Source organism: Citrus sinensis, chromosome 2 (assembly GCF_022201045.2).
Source record: "Citrus sinensis cultivar Valencia sweet orange chromosome 2, DVS_A1.0, whole genome shotgun sequence".
Classification (NCBI taxonomy): Eukaryota; Viridiplantae; Streptophyta; class Magnoliopsida; order Sapindales; family Rutaceae; genus Citrus; species Citrus sinensis.
Window position 1 is genome coordinate 29205491 of NC_068557.1, and position 13394 is coordinate 29218884.

The following is a 13394-nucleotide window of genomic DNA, read 5'->3' on the forward strand; positions in this document are numbered from 1 at the left end:
GATAAAATTCGAACCAAAAATATTTATTTCTTCATGGTATGCATGAACGAATACCAGGTTCACTTAGTTTTCTAAGCCAAATAATGGAGCTAGTCTTTCAATCACGAGGGGTTGAACCGTTGAACTTTGACTAGAGCTTTTTTTCTACCCAAGCTTACTAGAAAATTTGTTGCCATGGCATTGAATATAAGCATGTGATAAACGCTCTTCCTGTCGTTACTACGCGGTCTTCAAAATGTTATTTTCATCTTCGTGGAAACTTACTAGTAAAATCCACAATATAATTCAAGTGACAGTCGTCACCAATAGTCATAAACAACTTCACTCAAGTGTGAATGATTTGATAAAAATTAATGATAAATCGAAGTTTCTATCGATCTTCTTTAATTTGTTCTTAATTAATTATAAACCATCAGACAAAAAATTGATCTTCTTATATATAAAATGAAACTCAAGCATGGAAGTCAGCCAGTCTACCACCCCGTCAGAAATTGAAGTTGCCAGCTTGTCTTTTTAAAAGAAAAAATTATTCTTCCCCACGATATGTGCATTAAATTGTTTACTTTTGTATTCTCCAATTTCATTATATTGGATTAAGGTCTTAATCCTTTTTTATTTAGCAACTTGCTTATAAAAAATGACTTGATACCCTTTTTTCCCCCCAAATTAATTACGTTCACGTAGTCCGAAGCTGCTGACCTAAGGTGACCCTGCGTCACCACCAGGCAACATGCCAGCCATCCTCACAGTTTATTAACACGTGGGTAAAATTAAAATTTAATGAATCAATAATCATGTTGACGGTAGGGATGGCAATGGAGAAGGGAGGGGAGGGGACCAATCTCCTCGTATTCATCTATGATATTTTGCGTATGTCTCCGTCCCCTCCCTGTCTCCGTCATAATTATTTGAGAGAATTCACATCTTCTCCCCGAATAATAATAGGGGATCCCGAGGGTTCCCGATCCCTGAATTACTAATATATATATATATATATTTTTATTTTGAGTTTATGATATTAAAATAAAAAATTCAAATAAAAGTAAAATTCGAAATATATCTTACATTAATATCCATTACAAAAGTCACATACATTAAATTAATAAGTACCGCAGCATGCAAGGGATACAAACTTCTTTTACAAACTATTATGAACAAATTAATAGTCTAATACAAAATTGTTACAAATAAAATCAAATTTAGATTCAAAATTAACTTTTTCAATGGTGGCGTGGACACTTTATACATATGGACTATTCCCTTTACAACACAATAGTTAAATCGGAGAAAATCAAGAGCAAATATTAGATTAGATTAGATTAGATATTAAAATTTTGATCAATATGGGCAATTATAACATCTAAAAATAAATAAAAAATATATTTAAGTTTAAAATATTTAAAAAATATTAAAATTAAAAAATTTTGGGCTAATAGAATCTATTCGGTCTTTTTAATATCATAAATAAAAATTTAGGACTTTAATTAGTTAATTAGGCCTAAAAGTTTAATAATATAAATATTTTAATATTTTTTATTTTTACCAATATTTATAATTTTATAATTTAAATTTTATTATTTATTTACTAGTAATTTTAAAAAATTAAAATAAAATTAAAAATTAAAATGGGGAAATGGGTAGGGGATGGGGATTCCACTTCATCCCCGTCCCCTCCCCGAATAAGAAATTGGGTAAAAAAAATTTCACGTCCCTTTCCCGAATAAGAAATTGGGTATGAAATTTTCCCGTCCCTTCCTCGAAGGTACTCATCCCCGTAGGGATTTTTGCCATCCCTAGTTGACGGAGTCCTTGGCGGAGTTAATTATGATTAGTTAACGACTTTTAAACCAATGAAATAATTAAACACACGCTTATGAAGCTGACCTTGCGCTGGATTCCAAATTTGACCTCTCTCGAAGCTTCATCAGTCAGTACTCGGTTTGGTCATTTGCAACTTTGTGGTTGAAAATTGAACGAAAGAAATTATTGCGGACCAAAAAGTACTAAGACCAATACCGTAGGGAGCTTCTGGCAAGCATCTATCTCAACTTAGGAATTATCAAATCACAGTTGTCTTTTAAAAATTCAGAGAGAAATTCATCTTCCAGTTTCCTTTTCCTTCATGTCTACGTGTTTTTTTAGCAAGAATTTTACAACAGATTCCGATTGTCTCTTTAGAAGGGCGTTGGATGTGCCAGGTTTGTTATGTTTAATGGCTTACTTAGGAAGTAGCTCTTGTTGCCCTATTTCTACGAGTTCATCTGTCTCGTTTGCTTAGACTTTGGCTCAGCCTCAGGGTGATCTGAATATGCTATTGTTCCAATTTGTTTATCAACTTGTGTACAGCCTCAGGCGGACTGAGGAACTTAATTTGATCGGATCTACTAAAGTACATATTTATTATATTTTTGTGTGTGAATACTTGTGCATTTAAAAGAGGGAATAAAATAAGTCCTTAACTCTAATTAAAATGACCTATTGCTTTTTTAAAATTGAATTTTAGACATCAAGAGTAGCTTAACTATAAAATTGTATTAATAGATTATTATTTTTATATTGATTTAGAGATATTCTTGAGAGAAAAGTGAAAACCCTATTATAATGAAACCTCTCTACACTAATACTCTCTCTCTCTATATATATATATATCTTATCAATCTCTATATATTAGATTTAACATGCCCCACTGATTAATTATTAATGTAATATGTATTTTACATCTATATCACTTTCACTAAGAATAACTAAGTCAAAATAATTACTTTTATTAAATAATACGTGAAGAAAAAACATATTAAAATATCTAAATAAAAAAAAAAAAAAAAAACAAAGAGTGAGTGATATGGTAAGCACTAAACAATAAAGTCCTGAGCGCTTTTATAGATTCTATTAGGATCTAGAAAGTAAATTTATTGTTTTTCTATATAGAGCAAAAAGCCTTTTTTTTTTTTTTTTCCCCTCCGAATACTTTTATTGTGTGCTTACTAGTCAAAATTGATCTGAGGAAATTTGTGACATATACTTTGGGATGGGCCCTCTCTGCTGAGAATACGTGTGCTTTGTCATCATTGAAGAAGTTAAGACATTTAAAAATAAATTTTCTCTCTCTCTCTCTCTCTCTCTCTCTCTCTCTCTATATATATATATGTATATATCTGAGCCCCATGAACTGCTTTGAGGGGCTGAAAGCGAGTTAGATCTCCACTAGAGGAAATATGGTGAAGGCTCCAGGCAGTGAGAAGCCATCTTTGAGAAAAGGATCATGGGCTCCTGAAGAAGATCGGAAATTGATAGCTTATATTAGGAGATACGGCATTTGGAACTGGAGTGAGATGCCAAAATATGCTGGTATATACATATATAAACATAAATACCTAGGAACAACAAAGGAGGAGAAAAAAAAGAAAAAAAAAAACCAAAGGAGAGAACCTCAATAATTTTTATCTTGGAATGAGAGAATATATGAATAATTATATGGCTAGCTAGCTAATCAACGTCCGTCTCCGTTTTGTTCTTGTAGGTTTGTTGAGATGTGGGAAGAGTTGTCGACTTCGTTGGATGAATTATCTCAGGCCAGATATTAGGCGCGGAAACTTCACTCAGGAAGAAGATGAAACCATAATCAAGCTGCATGAACAACTTGGAAATCGGTAAGTGATCTGAAATTTTAGCTTAACTTGGTACTTAGCAAGTATATAACATCTATACTTGAACTTTATGATTGGCTTCTCTTCTAGTAACTTTCAAGTACATCCTTTAATTTAATTATAAGCTCAGTTGGCTTTGATATATATCATATTGAAGCTCAATGGCCTCAATTGTACTCGTTACTTAGCTCAAAAGAGTTTAAGGTTGTTTTAAATCGAACTATTCTCAACCGTGTGCGACAATCTCTTAAATCTGTAATTAATATATTTATTGATGCCAAAGTCAACTGACAGTCTTAGCAGCACCACCTAAATTTATTATTCCATTTACAATAACTTTGTTATGTGAAGTGAAAAAAAATCCTGCAATTGTATTCAGGGTTTCTGTAAATTTCCAGCAAATTATTGATCAATTATGTATATTGCTACTGTAGAATTTACACATTAACTAATTAATATGTGTATGAATTCACGTCATCAGATGGTCCGCTATTGCATCAAGGCTGCCTCGAAGAACAGACAACGAGATTAAAAATCACTGGCACACTCGCTTGAGTAAGAAACGCTTAACTAAGAACAACCAGCAGCAGGTGCCGTCAGTTATTGAGTCTTTGCAAGAAACTCAAACTGCAGCCATATTTGGATTTGATGAAGCCAACAAGCAGAATCAGAATCCACCTGAAATATTATTAGCTGATCCCTTACCTATTGTTCCCAATAACTCTCCGAAACCACCAAAAGTCCTTACTGGGTGCACTTCCCCTTCCCCACAACTTTCTACTGATAATTGTTCTTCATCAACCAGCTATGTTTCTGCCAATTATGAAGAAATTTACACGATCCAGATCTCAGAAGTGAATAATTATGATCATCCATCCGAAAACTTAGATGAACTTCACAATTTTTGGGAGCAGCCATTTACAGTGGATACCTTGTGCATGACTGTGGCGGAGGGTTATGGTCAAGAGGCAACACATACAGATCCTGGATTTGTGGTATCAACTCCTCTGTGGGAGTACCAACAAGATTACCAATTTCCATCTGCTTCCAGTGCTTCCTCTTATGATGCTGACGATGATTTATGGGTCTGTTTCTGATGCAAGGAAATTAATATGGTGTCCAAGTCCATTAATATTGGCTTTTTCTGTTAATTTGCACTTCATACATATAATGTTATATGTGTTGAAAGCAATATATGTATACTGTTGCATATTGGATGCTAAGTTCATCGATCGCTTGTTCTGATTATTGTATCAAGTCTATCTAAATAAAGTGTTTGCTCGAGCGTATCACCATCGTACATGGCTTGGATAAAAGACCAAACCTTATGTTCCTCAATAGTTACAGTTTGAAGATCTTAAGTCTCAATTAGATTGATTAAGCCCAAGACCACTCTAACGAGTTTTTTTTTTTTTTTTTTTAGTTCACTGCCTATATATTTTATTCCAAATTTCCAATTGGTTGATGCTAGAGACAGAAGATTAGATTCGCCCGAGACGACGTCACCTGTGAAAGTGCCAAAGTCCGCACAATCAATGTACTTGAACATTAGGAAGACACTTATGATAAAAATAAGGTTTTTGATCATATTACAGTGCCACAATATGCTATTATTTTTATTTGGTGGTGTCTTTTTGGTGGCTCAATATCATTTTTCGGAATACTAGAAGTTTATCTAGCGTTCTTTTTTTATAAGTCAATCTAATGTTTTGTTTTTTATCATGTTTACTGCATCTTACGCATAATTATTAGGAGAATAATTCTATGTGGCCAATAATTGATAGACAAATAATATAAATTTTAGACAATTTTCGAATAGTTATCAAGGTCATTTTCAATTTGGATATAAATTGTGTAAGATGTTAGGCCATGTACAACAAGCGTATGATGATTTTTTTGGGCTTTTGTTGGGAGAGGAGAATCAGAGAGAAAAAAATGAGAATAAAATAGGATTTTAATTTTATTGTTTTGTTTTCTTTTTCCTCCCCTCCCCTCCCGTCTTTTCATTTCCTCACCTTTCATTTGTTCAAACCAAATATACAATAATAACTAATAAAAGCAGCAATGGAAACAATGTGGATGAGGATTTGGAAATCTGAAGCAGCATTTTCAACAAATACATTAATGCAACTAAGAAGAGTTTATGTCAAACTAGCAATTTCGAAAATAAAATCTGCATAAATTTTCCGCAGCTACGTAGACTGTAATTAATTACTTACGAAAATAAATTTGTCAAGAAAATCAATGAATATTTTCACAAAATTAATTAATATGAAAGTGAATGTCTTTGTTTTTTTTTTAACAGATGCTAGAACAACAAAACGAGGGAGCCTAACCCGCACAAACAGGTTTGACCGACTATTAAAGTTGTAAATTAGCTACTTCCTTTTTACATTCTTTCTTTTTAATATCATACATATACAAATTAACCGAACCTAGAATGAAAAAGTAGAAAAGAGAATGCCATTCTTGTTTCTTTCATCTTTTTAAAAAATTTAGATTGTATTAATAAACTGAGAAGGTCTCTATTTTGTTAGTGGGATCCCCTATGTTGGACTTGATAATATAGAAAATGTCTCAACATTAGTTGAGAATGAATTAATGAGTGTTACACTATTATATAAGTTTGAGATAACTTTCAATTTAATGTAATGAGTTTTTATATAATATTAAAACTAAATTCACTTTTATGTTGCCCCACGCTATTTTTCCTCGTAACAAGAACTAGGTAAAAATATCAATTTACACGTGATGAGGGTGCTAAGGGAAAAATCTCACATTGGTTGACAATAAATCTCAAGATAAATATATAAGTTTAAGACAAATCTCACCTTTTAAGCTAACTTTTCAAGTAATAGTTTTATAGGTCTTGTTGATAAATTAAGGTAACATTTATATTTTGGATTGGAGTGGAATCTTGAGGAATGGGAATCCTGGGATTGGGAGTGTAGAGTGGGAATAAGAGTGTGTTATTTACTTATACTATAATGGAAGCGTGGAATGGAGATCAGAATTCAATTTATGTGTTTACTTTGTCTTAAATTAGGAGTAAATAGTTTCAAATTATAATTTTACCCTTATTTAAAGAATTATAATTTTAATTACAAAGTTAATTAAAAAATATATTGATGAATAAATATTTATTTTATTATATTTGTTTTTAATTACATTTATTAATTAATAAACATTTATTTTATTATTATAGTTTTTAATTACACAAAATTAATAAAAAAAATATATTTGATGAATAAACATTTATTTTATTATATTTGTAAATTTATAATAATTATTAATATTCTTAATTATGCACATCACAATTTTTTTATTAATTTTAATTTTAATTATGTAAATTAAAAATTATTGATAAGGGCAATATAAATGAAACATTTTTACTATTAACATAGTACGAAATTAATATTTTCTTAGAATAAATTATTTATTACTAATATTAAATAAATATAATACTATCATGTTTAAATAAATATAATAATATTATATTTTCAAATAAAGATAGTATATAATAATATTATTAATTCTCTATTAATATAATAATATTAATTGTATTTATTAAGGTGGGGTTTTTTTTACCACCCCTTTTCAACCTTTACCTGTAGTTGTTTGCCAAAAGTTTAAGCAACGCTCCATTCTTCCTAGTTGATTTGAAACCTAAATATGTATTCCATTTTGGAACAAAACGTAGTTTCCTGAAAGTTTCTGTTGAATAGTTGTATATAGATTGATTTGTTTGCATTCACACGCATGTATTTTTTGTTTATGATGATAAGCCTTCAACTTTTTAGTTTTCTATTTGTCTCTGATATTGGTTTGGGATTATTCATTTATCGTCATGACACGTGAGCTTCTTCAGTGCTTTATCGTCATGACTCGGTTCCCCTCCCAATAAAATTGGGTAGGGATCTACTCATCCCTCCATCATTTGGCGTAAATTAAATATTCTTTTGATATTAACTAAGAGTCCAACTTCTGTTTATGTCATAATAGAATTATTGAAGAGAGTTTCAATTGATTTTTTATCGTAACTTATCAAAATATATATATATATATATATATATTCTTTAAAGCACAATCAAAATTATAGAACCTTTTGATCTTGGGGCAGATGAGGTTATGAATTAAGACAAAAAAAAAAAAAAAAAGAAGTGATGGAACAAATTCCTAGAAGAGGGTGGTCGGGTTCATGGACAAATTAAAGTCAAATTCTACTATGAGTTTCGGATTGAATTGAAAAGCAATCATGGAAATGCAATTTTCCTCCGGAATTCTCATGCTATTGTAGAAGTTGCTAATAGACATCATAAGTTTCACTGCTACGAACAGACGGATCAATCGATGGTCCCAATCATAAAGTGATTGGTCTTTGCAGGAACGGGGATCGTGCATTCCAATATTAAGCCAAACTTTAATAAGATCTATTAATGTCGCATTTACCTGCAATACCCTTTCGCATATTACATTCAGGAGAAATTAATACATTTCTAGCCACCTCAATGTACTTTCAACTTGTCTTTAACAATGAAAACAAAAACAGTCACTTTCCATCACCAAACAAGCCTTGATAAAATTCGAACCAAAAATATTTAATTCTTCATGGTATGCATGAACGAATACTAGGTTCACTTAGTTTTCTAAGCCAAATAATGGAGCTAGTATTTCAATCACGAGGGGTTGAACTTTGACTAGAGCTTTCTTTCTACCCAAGCTTACTAGAAAATTTGTTGCCATGGCATTGAATATAAGCATGTGATAAACGCTCGTCCTGTCGTTACTACGCGGTCTTCAAAATGTTATTTTCATCTTCGTAGAAACTTACTAGTAAATCCACAATATAATTCAAGTGACAGTCGTCACCAATAGTCATAAACAACTTCACTCAAGTGTGAATGATTTGATAAAAGTTAATGATAAATCGAAGTTTCTATCGATCTTTTTTAATTTGTTCTTAATTAATTATAGACGTCCGTCAGACAAAAAATTGATCTTCCTATATACACAGTGAAAATCTAGCGCGGAAGTCACCCAGTCTGCCACCCCTTCAGAAAATGAAGTTGCCAGCTTGTCTTTTTAAAAGAAAAAATTATTCTTCCAATTTCATTATATTGGATTAAGGTCTTAATCCTTTTTTATTTAGCAACTTGCTTATAAAAAATGACTTGATTTTTTTTTTCTCCAAATTAATTATGTTCACGTAGTACGAAGCTGCTGACCTAAGGTGACCCTACGTCACCACCAGGCACCATGCCAGCCATCCTTACAGTATGTTAACATGTGGGTAAAATTAAATTTTAATGAATCAATAATCATGTTGACGGAGTCCTTGGTAGAGTTAATTATGATTAGTTAACGACTTCTAAACTAATGAAATAGTTGAACACACGCTTATGAAGCTGACCTTGAGTTGGATTCCAAATTTGATCATGTAGAGAATGTAGACCAATCTCCCCGCTCGAAGCTTCAGCAGTACTCGGTTTAGTCATTACAACTTTTTGGTTGGAAATTGAACGAAGGAAATTATTGCCAACCAAAAAAAATACTAAAACCAATACCATAGGAGCTTCTGATAAGCATCTATCTCAACTTGCGAATTATCAAGTCACAATTGTCTTTTAAAAATTCAGAGACAAATGTATCTTCCAATTTTCTTTTCCTTCATGTCTACGTGGTTTTATAGAAAGAATTTTACAACAGATTCCGATGGTCCCTTTAGAAGAGCGTTGGATGTGCTAGATTTGTAATGTTTTTTGGTTTACTTAGGAAGTGGCTCTTGTTGCCCTATTTCTACGAGTTCATCTGTCTTGTTTGCTTAGACTTTAGCTCAGCCTCAGGGTGATATGTATATGCTATTGCTCCAATTTGTTTGTCAACTTGTGTACAATCTATCTAATGACGTGGTGAGTGAATGCCAAAGCTTTTCATGGGCGGACTTAGGAACTTAATTTGATCGGATCTGCTAAAGTATATATCTATTTTTATTTTTATTTTTGTGTGAATGCTTGTGCATTTAAAATAGGGGAAAAAATATGTTTTTGATAAAATAAGTCTTTAACTCTAATTTAAAATGACCGATTGCTTTTCTAAAATTGAATTTTAGAGGTCAAGAGTAGCTTAACTATAAAATTGTATTAATAGATTATTTTTTAATATTGATTTAGAGATATTCTTGAGAGAAAATTGAAAACTCTATTATAATGAAACCTCTATGTCCTAATACTCTATATATGTATCTCTTTTATCAATCTCTATATATTAGATTTAGCATGCTTCATTGATTAATTATTAATGTAATATATACTTTACCTCTATATCATTTTATCATTTTCGCTAAGGATAATTAAGTCAAAATAATCACTTTTATTAAATAATAAGTGAAAAAGTGAAGAAAAAACATAAAAAAAACACCTAAAAAAAAAAACAAAGGGTGACTAATATGGTAAGCACTAAACGATGAAGTCTCAAGGGCTTTTATGGATTCTATTAGGATCTAGAAAGTAATTATATTTTTTTTCTATATAAATCAAAATTCCTTTTTTTCCCCTCTTCCGAATGCCTCTATTGTGAGTTTACTTGTCAAAGTTGATCTGAGGAAATTTGTAATATATAAAATCCAAATAAGCAGGATAATGGCATCTATCAGGGATTAATCTATACTTTAGGATGGGCCATATCTGCTGAGAATACGTGTGCTTTGTCGTCATTGAAGAAGTTAGACATTTAAAAATAAAATTTCTCTATATATATATATATCCGAGCCCCATGAACTGCTTTGAGGGGAAAAAAAAAATTGCTGGAAGTGAGTTAGATCTTCACTAAAGAAGAAAGATGGTGAAGGCTGGAGGCAGTGAGAAACCATCTTTGAGAAAAGGATCATGGACTCCTGAAGAAGATCGGAAATTGATAGCTTATATTAGGAGATACGGCATTTGGAACTGGAGTGAGAAGCCAAAATATGCTGGTATATACATATATATAAACATAAATATCTAGGAACAACAAAGTAGGAGGAAAAAAGAAAAAAAGAAAAAAAAAAAACAAAGGCGAGAACCTCAATAATTTTTATCATGAAATGAGAGAATATATGAATAATTAGATGGCTAGCTAGCTAATCAACGTCCGTCTCCGTTTTGTTCTTGTAGGTTTGTTGAGATGTGGGAAGAGTTGTCGACTTCGTTGGATGAATTATCTCAGGCCAGATATTAGACGCGGAAACTTCACTCAGGAAGAAGATGAAACCATAATCAAGCTGCATGAACAACTTGGAAATCGGTAAGTGATTTGAAATTTTAGCTTAACTCGGTACGTAGCAAGTACATAACATCTATACCTAAACATGATCTTTCTTTGTGACTAGCTTCTCTTCTCTTAGCTTTCAATATGATATATATCATATTGAAGCTCAATGTCCTAACTTATACTCAATACTTAGATCAAGGGAGTTGAAGGTTGTTTTAATTGTATTCTTAATAATTAGTCCTCGAACCATTCTCAACCATGTGCGACAGTCTCTTTAATCTGTAATTATTATATTTATTGTTGCTAAAGTTAGCGGAGAGTTCTTACTTGAACAAGGTAATTAATTAGCTGCACCACGTAAGTTTATTATTCCATTTACTATAATATTTGTTATGTGAAGTGACAAAAACATCCTGCAATTATATTTAGGGTTTTTGTAAATTTCCAGGAAATTATTGATCTAGCAATGGCGATCCTATCTCAAACTCCAGTATGATCTGGTCTCTTAATTAATGTGTGTCAACTCCTCACTATTTTAGAGGTTGTTTATGCAGATATATGGATCCATGTACTAATGCATAGTGCTTCTGTAAAATTTACACATTAAATTTGTGTAAAATCTGGTCTCATAATTTATATTAATGCGTAACGCTCCGGAGCTGCCAAAAAGATGGGAATCTAGCTATCAGCTGAGAATCAACTATCTATTGCCGATTAGATTAATGCTTCTGTAAAATTTACACATTAACTAACTAATATGTGTATGAATTCACGTCACCAGATGGTCTGCTATTGCATCAAGGCTGCCTGGAAGAACAGACAACGAGATCAAAAATCACTGGCACAGTCGCTTGAGTAAGAAACGCTTAACTAAGAACAACCAGCAGCAGGTGCCGTCCGTTACTAAGTCTTTGCAAGAAACTCAAACTGCAGCCATATTTGAATTTGATGAAGCCAACAAGCAGAATCAGAATCCACCAGAAATATTAATAGCTGATCCCATACCTATTATTCCCAATAACTCTAGAGAACGACCAAAAGTCCTTACTGGGTGCACTTCCCCTTCCCCACAACTTTCTGCTGATAATTGTTCTTCATCAACCAGCTATGTTTCTGCTAATTATGAACAAATTTACAAGATCCAGAGCTCAAAAGTGAGTAATTATGATCATCCATCCGAAAACTTAGATGAACTTCACAATTTTTGGGAGCAGCCATTTACAGTGGATACCTTATGCATGACTATGGCGGAGGGTTATGGTCAAGAGGCAACATATACAGATCCTGGATTTGTGGTATCATCTCCTCTGTGGGGGTACCAACAAGATTACCAATTTCCATCTGCTTCCGGTGCTTCCTCTTGTGATGCTGAGGATGATTTATGGGTCTGTTTCTGATGCAAGGAAACTAATATGGTGTTCAAGTCCATAACTATTGGCTTTTCTTTTAATTTGCGCTTCATACCTATAATGTTATATGTGTTGAAAGCAACGTATACTGTTACATATTGGATGCTAGGTTTATCGATCACTTGTTCTGATCATTGTATCAAGTCTATCTAAATAAAGTGTTTGCTTGAGCGTATCACTATCACACATGGCTCGAATAAAAAGATCAAACCTTATGTTCCACAATAATTACAGTTTGAAGATCTTGAGTCTCAATTAGATTGATTAAGCCCATGACCCCACCCCCTTTTGGATAATCGAATCTTACGAGTTTTTTTTTTAATTTTTTATGTTTTTGTTTATTTTTAGTTCACTGCCTAAATATTTTATTCCAAATTTTCAATTGGTTGATGATAGAGATAGAAGATTAGATTCGCCCAAGACGACGTCACCTGTGAAAGTGCCAAAGTCCACACAATCAATGTACTTGATCATTAGGAAGACGATTCAGATAAAAATAAGGTTATTGTTTGTTTTACAGTACCACAATATGTTATTATTTCTATTTTAGTGGTGTCTTTTTGGTGGGTCAATATCATTTTTCTAAATACCATAAGTTTATCTAACTCTCTTTATTTATAAGTCAGTCTAATGTTTTGTTTTTTATCATATTTACTGGCATCTTACATATCATTATTAGGAGAATAATTCCATGTGGCCAATAATTGATAGACAAATGATATAAGGTTTAGGCAATTTTCGATTAGTTATCAAGGTCATTTTCAATTTGGATCTAAATTGTGTAAGATGTTGTGCCATGTACAACAAGTGTATGATGATTTTTTTGCTTTTTTTTTTGTTTGGAAAGGAGAATAAGAGAGAGAAAAATAGAATAAAATAGGGAGGATTTTAATTTTATTGTTTTCTTTTCTTTTTCCTCCCCTCCCCTCCCCTCCTTTCCTCTCATTTGATTTGTTGAAACGAAATATATAATAATAAATAAAAAGAGCATGAAAAGTATAAAAGCAGCAATGCAAACAATGTGGATGAGGATTTGGAAATCTGAAGCAGCATTTTCAACAAAGACATTAATGCAACTAAAGAGAGCTTA

At 32.1% G+C, this 13394-nt stretch overlaps 2 protein-coding genes across 3 annotated transcripts; both read left to right on the top strand.

Moving 5' to 3' along the window:
• The first annotated feature begins 1996 nt into the window (after window positions 1-1996).
• On the top strand, window positions 1997-4937 carry LOC102611036 (myb-related protein 308-like). 2 transcript variants are annotated; one of them, XM_025095498.2, is made up of 3 exons: window positions 1997-2198; window positions 3521-3650; window positions 4129-4937. In XM_025095498.2, exons 1-3 carry the CDS (start codon window positions 2123-2125, stop codon window positions 4742-4744), a joined length of 822 nt encoding a protein of 273 aa, XP_024951266.2. In that variant the 5' UTR covers window positions 1997-2122; the 3' UTR covers window positions 4745-4937. The 2 variants fall into 2 exon arrangements, with proteins under 2 accessions (XP_024951266.2, XP_006467925.2); XM_006467862.3 differs by lacking the exon at window positions 1997-2198 and adding an exon at window positions 2721-3348.
• Window positions 4938-10446: 5509 nt separating this feature from the next.
• On the top strand, window positions 10447-13013 carry LOC107175470 (myb-related protein 308-like). Its single transcript, XM_025095499.2, has 3 exons — window positions 10447-10617; window positions 10799-10928; window positions 11677-13013. The coding sequence occupies exons 1-3, from the start codon at window positions 10485-10487 to the stop codon at window positions 12290-12292; spliced, it is 879 nt and encodes a 292-aa protein (XP_024951267.2). The 5' UTR covers window positions 10447-10484; the 3' UTR covers window positions 12293-13013.
• The last annotated feature ends 381 nt before the right edge of the window (window positions 13014-13394 follow it).

Coding starts and splice junctions, on each gene's coding strand:
- LOC102611036 (XM_006467862.3), top strand. CDS start 3,216: ATGGTGAAGGCTCCAGGCAGTGAGAAGCCATCTTTGAGAAAAGGATCA. Junction 3,349..3,520: donor TGAGATGCCAAAATATGCTG/GTATATACATAT, acceptor TTGTTCTTGTAG/GTTTGTTGAGATGTGGGAAG. Junction 3,651..4,128: donor CATGAACAACTTGGAAATCG/GTAAGTGATCTG, acceptor TCACGTCATCAG/ATGGTCCGCTATTGCATCAA.
- LOC107175470 (XM_025095499.2), top strand. CDS start 10,485: ATGGTGAAGGCTGGAGGCAGTGAGAAACCATCTTTGAGAAAAGGATCA. Junction 10,618..10,798: donor TGAGAAGCCAAAATATGCTG/GTATATACATAT, acceptor TTGTTCTTGTAG/GTTTGTTGAGATGTGGGAAG. Junction 10,929..11,676: donor CATGAACAACTTGGAAATCG/GTAAGTGATTTG, acceptor TCACGTCACCAG/ATGGTCTGCTATTGCATCAA.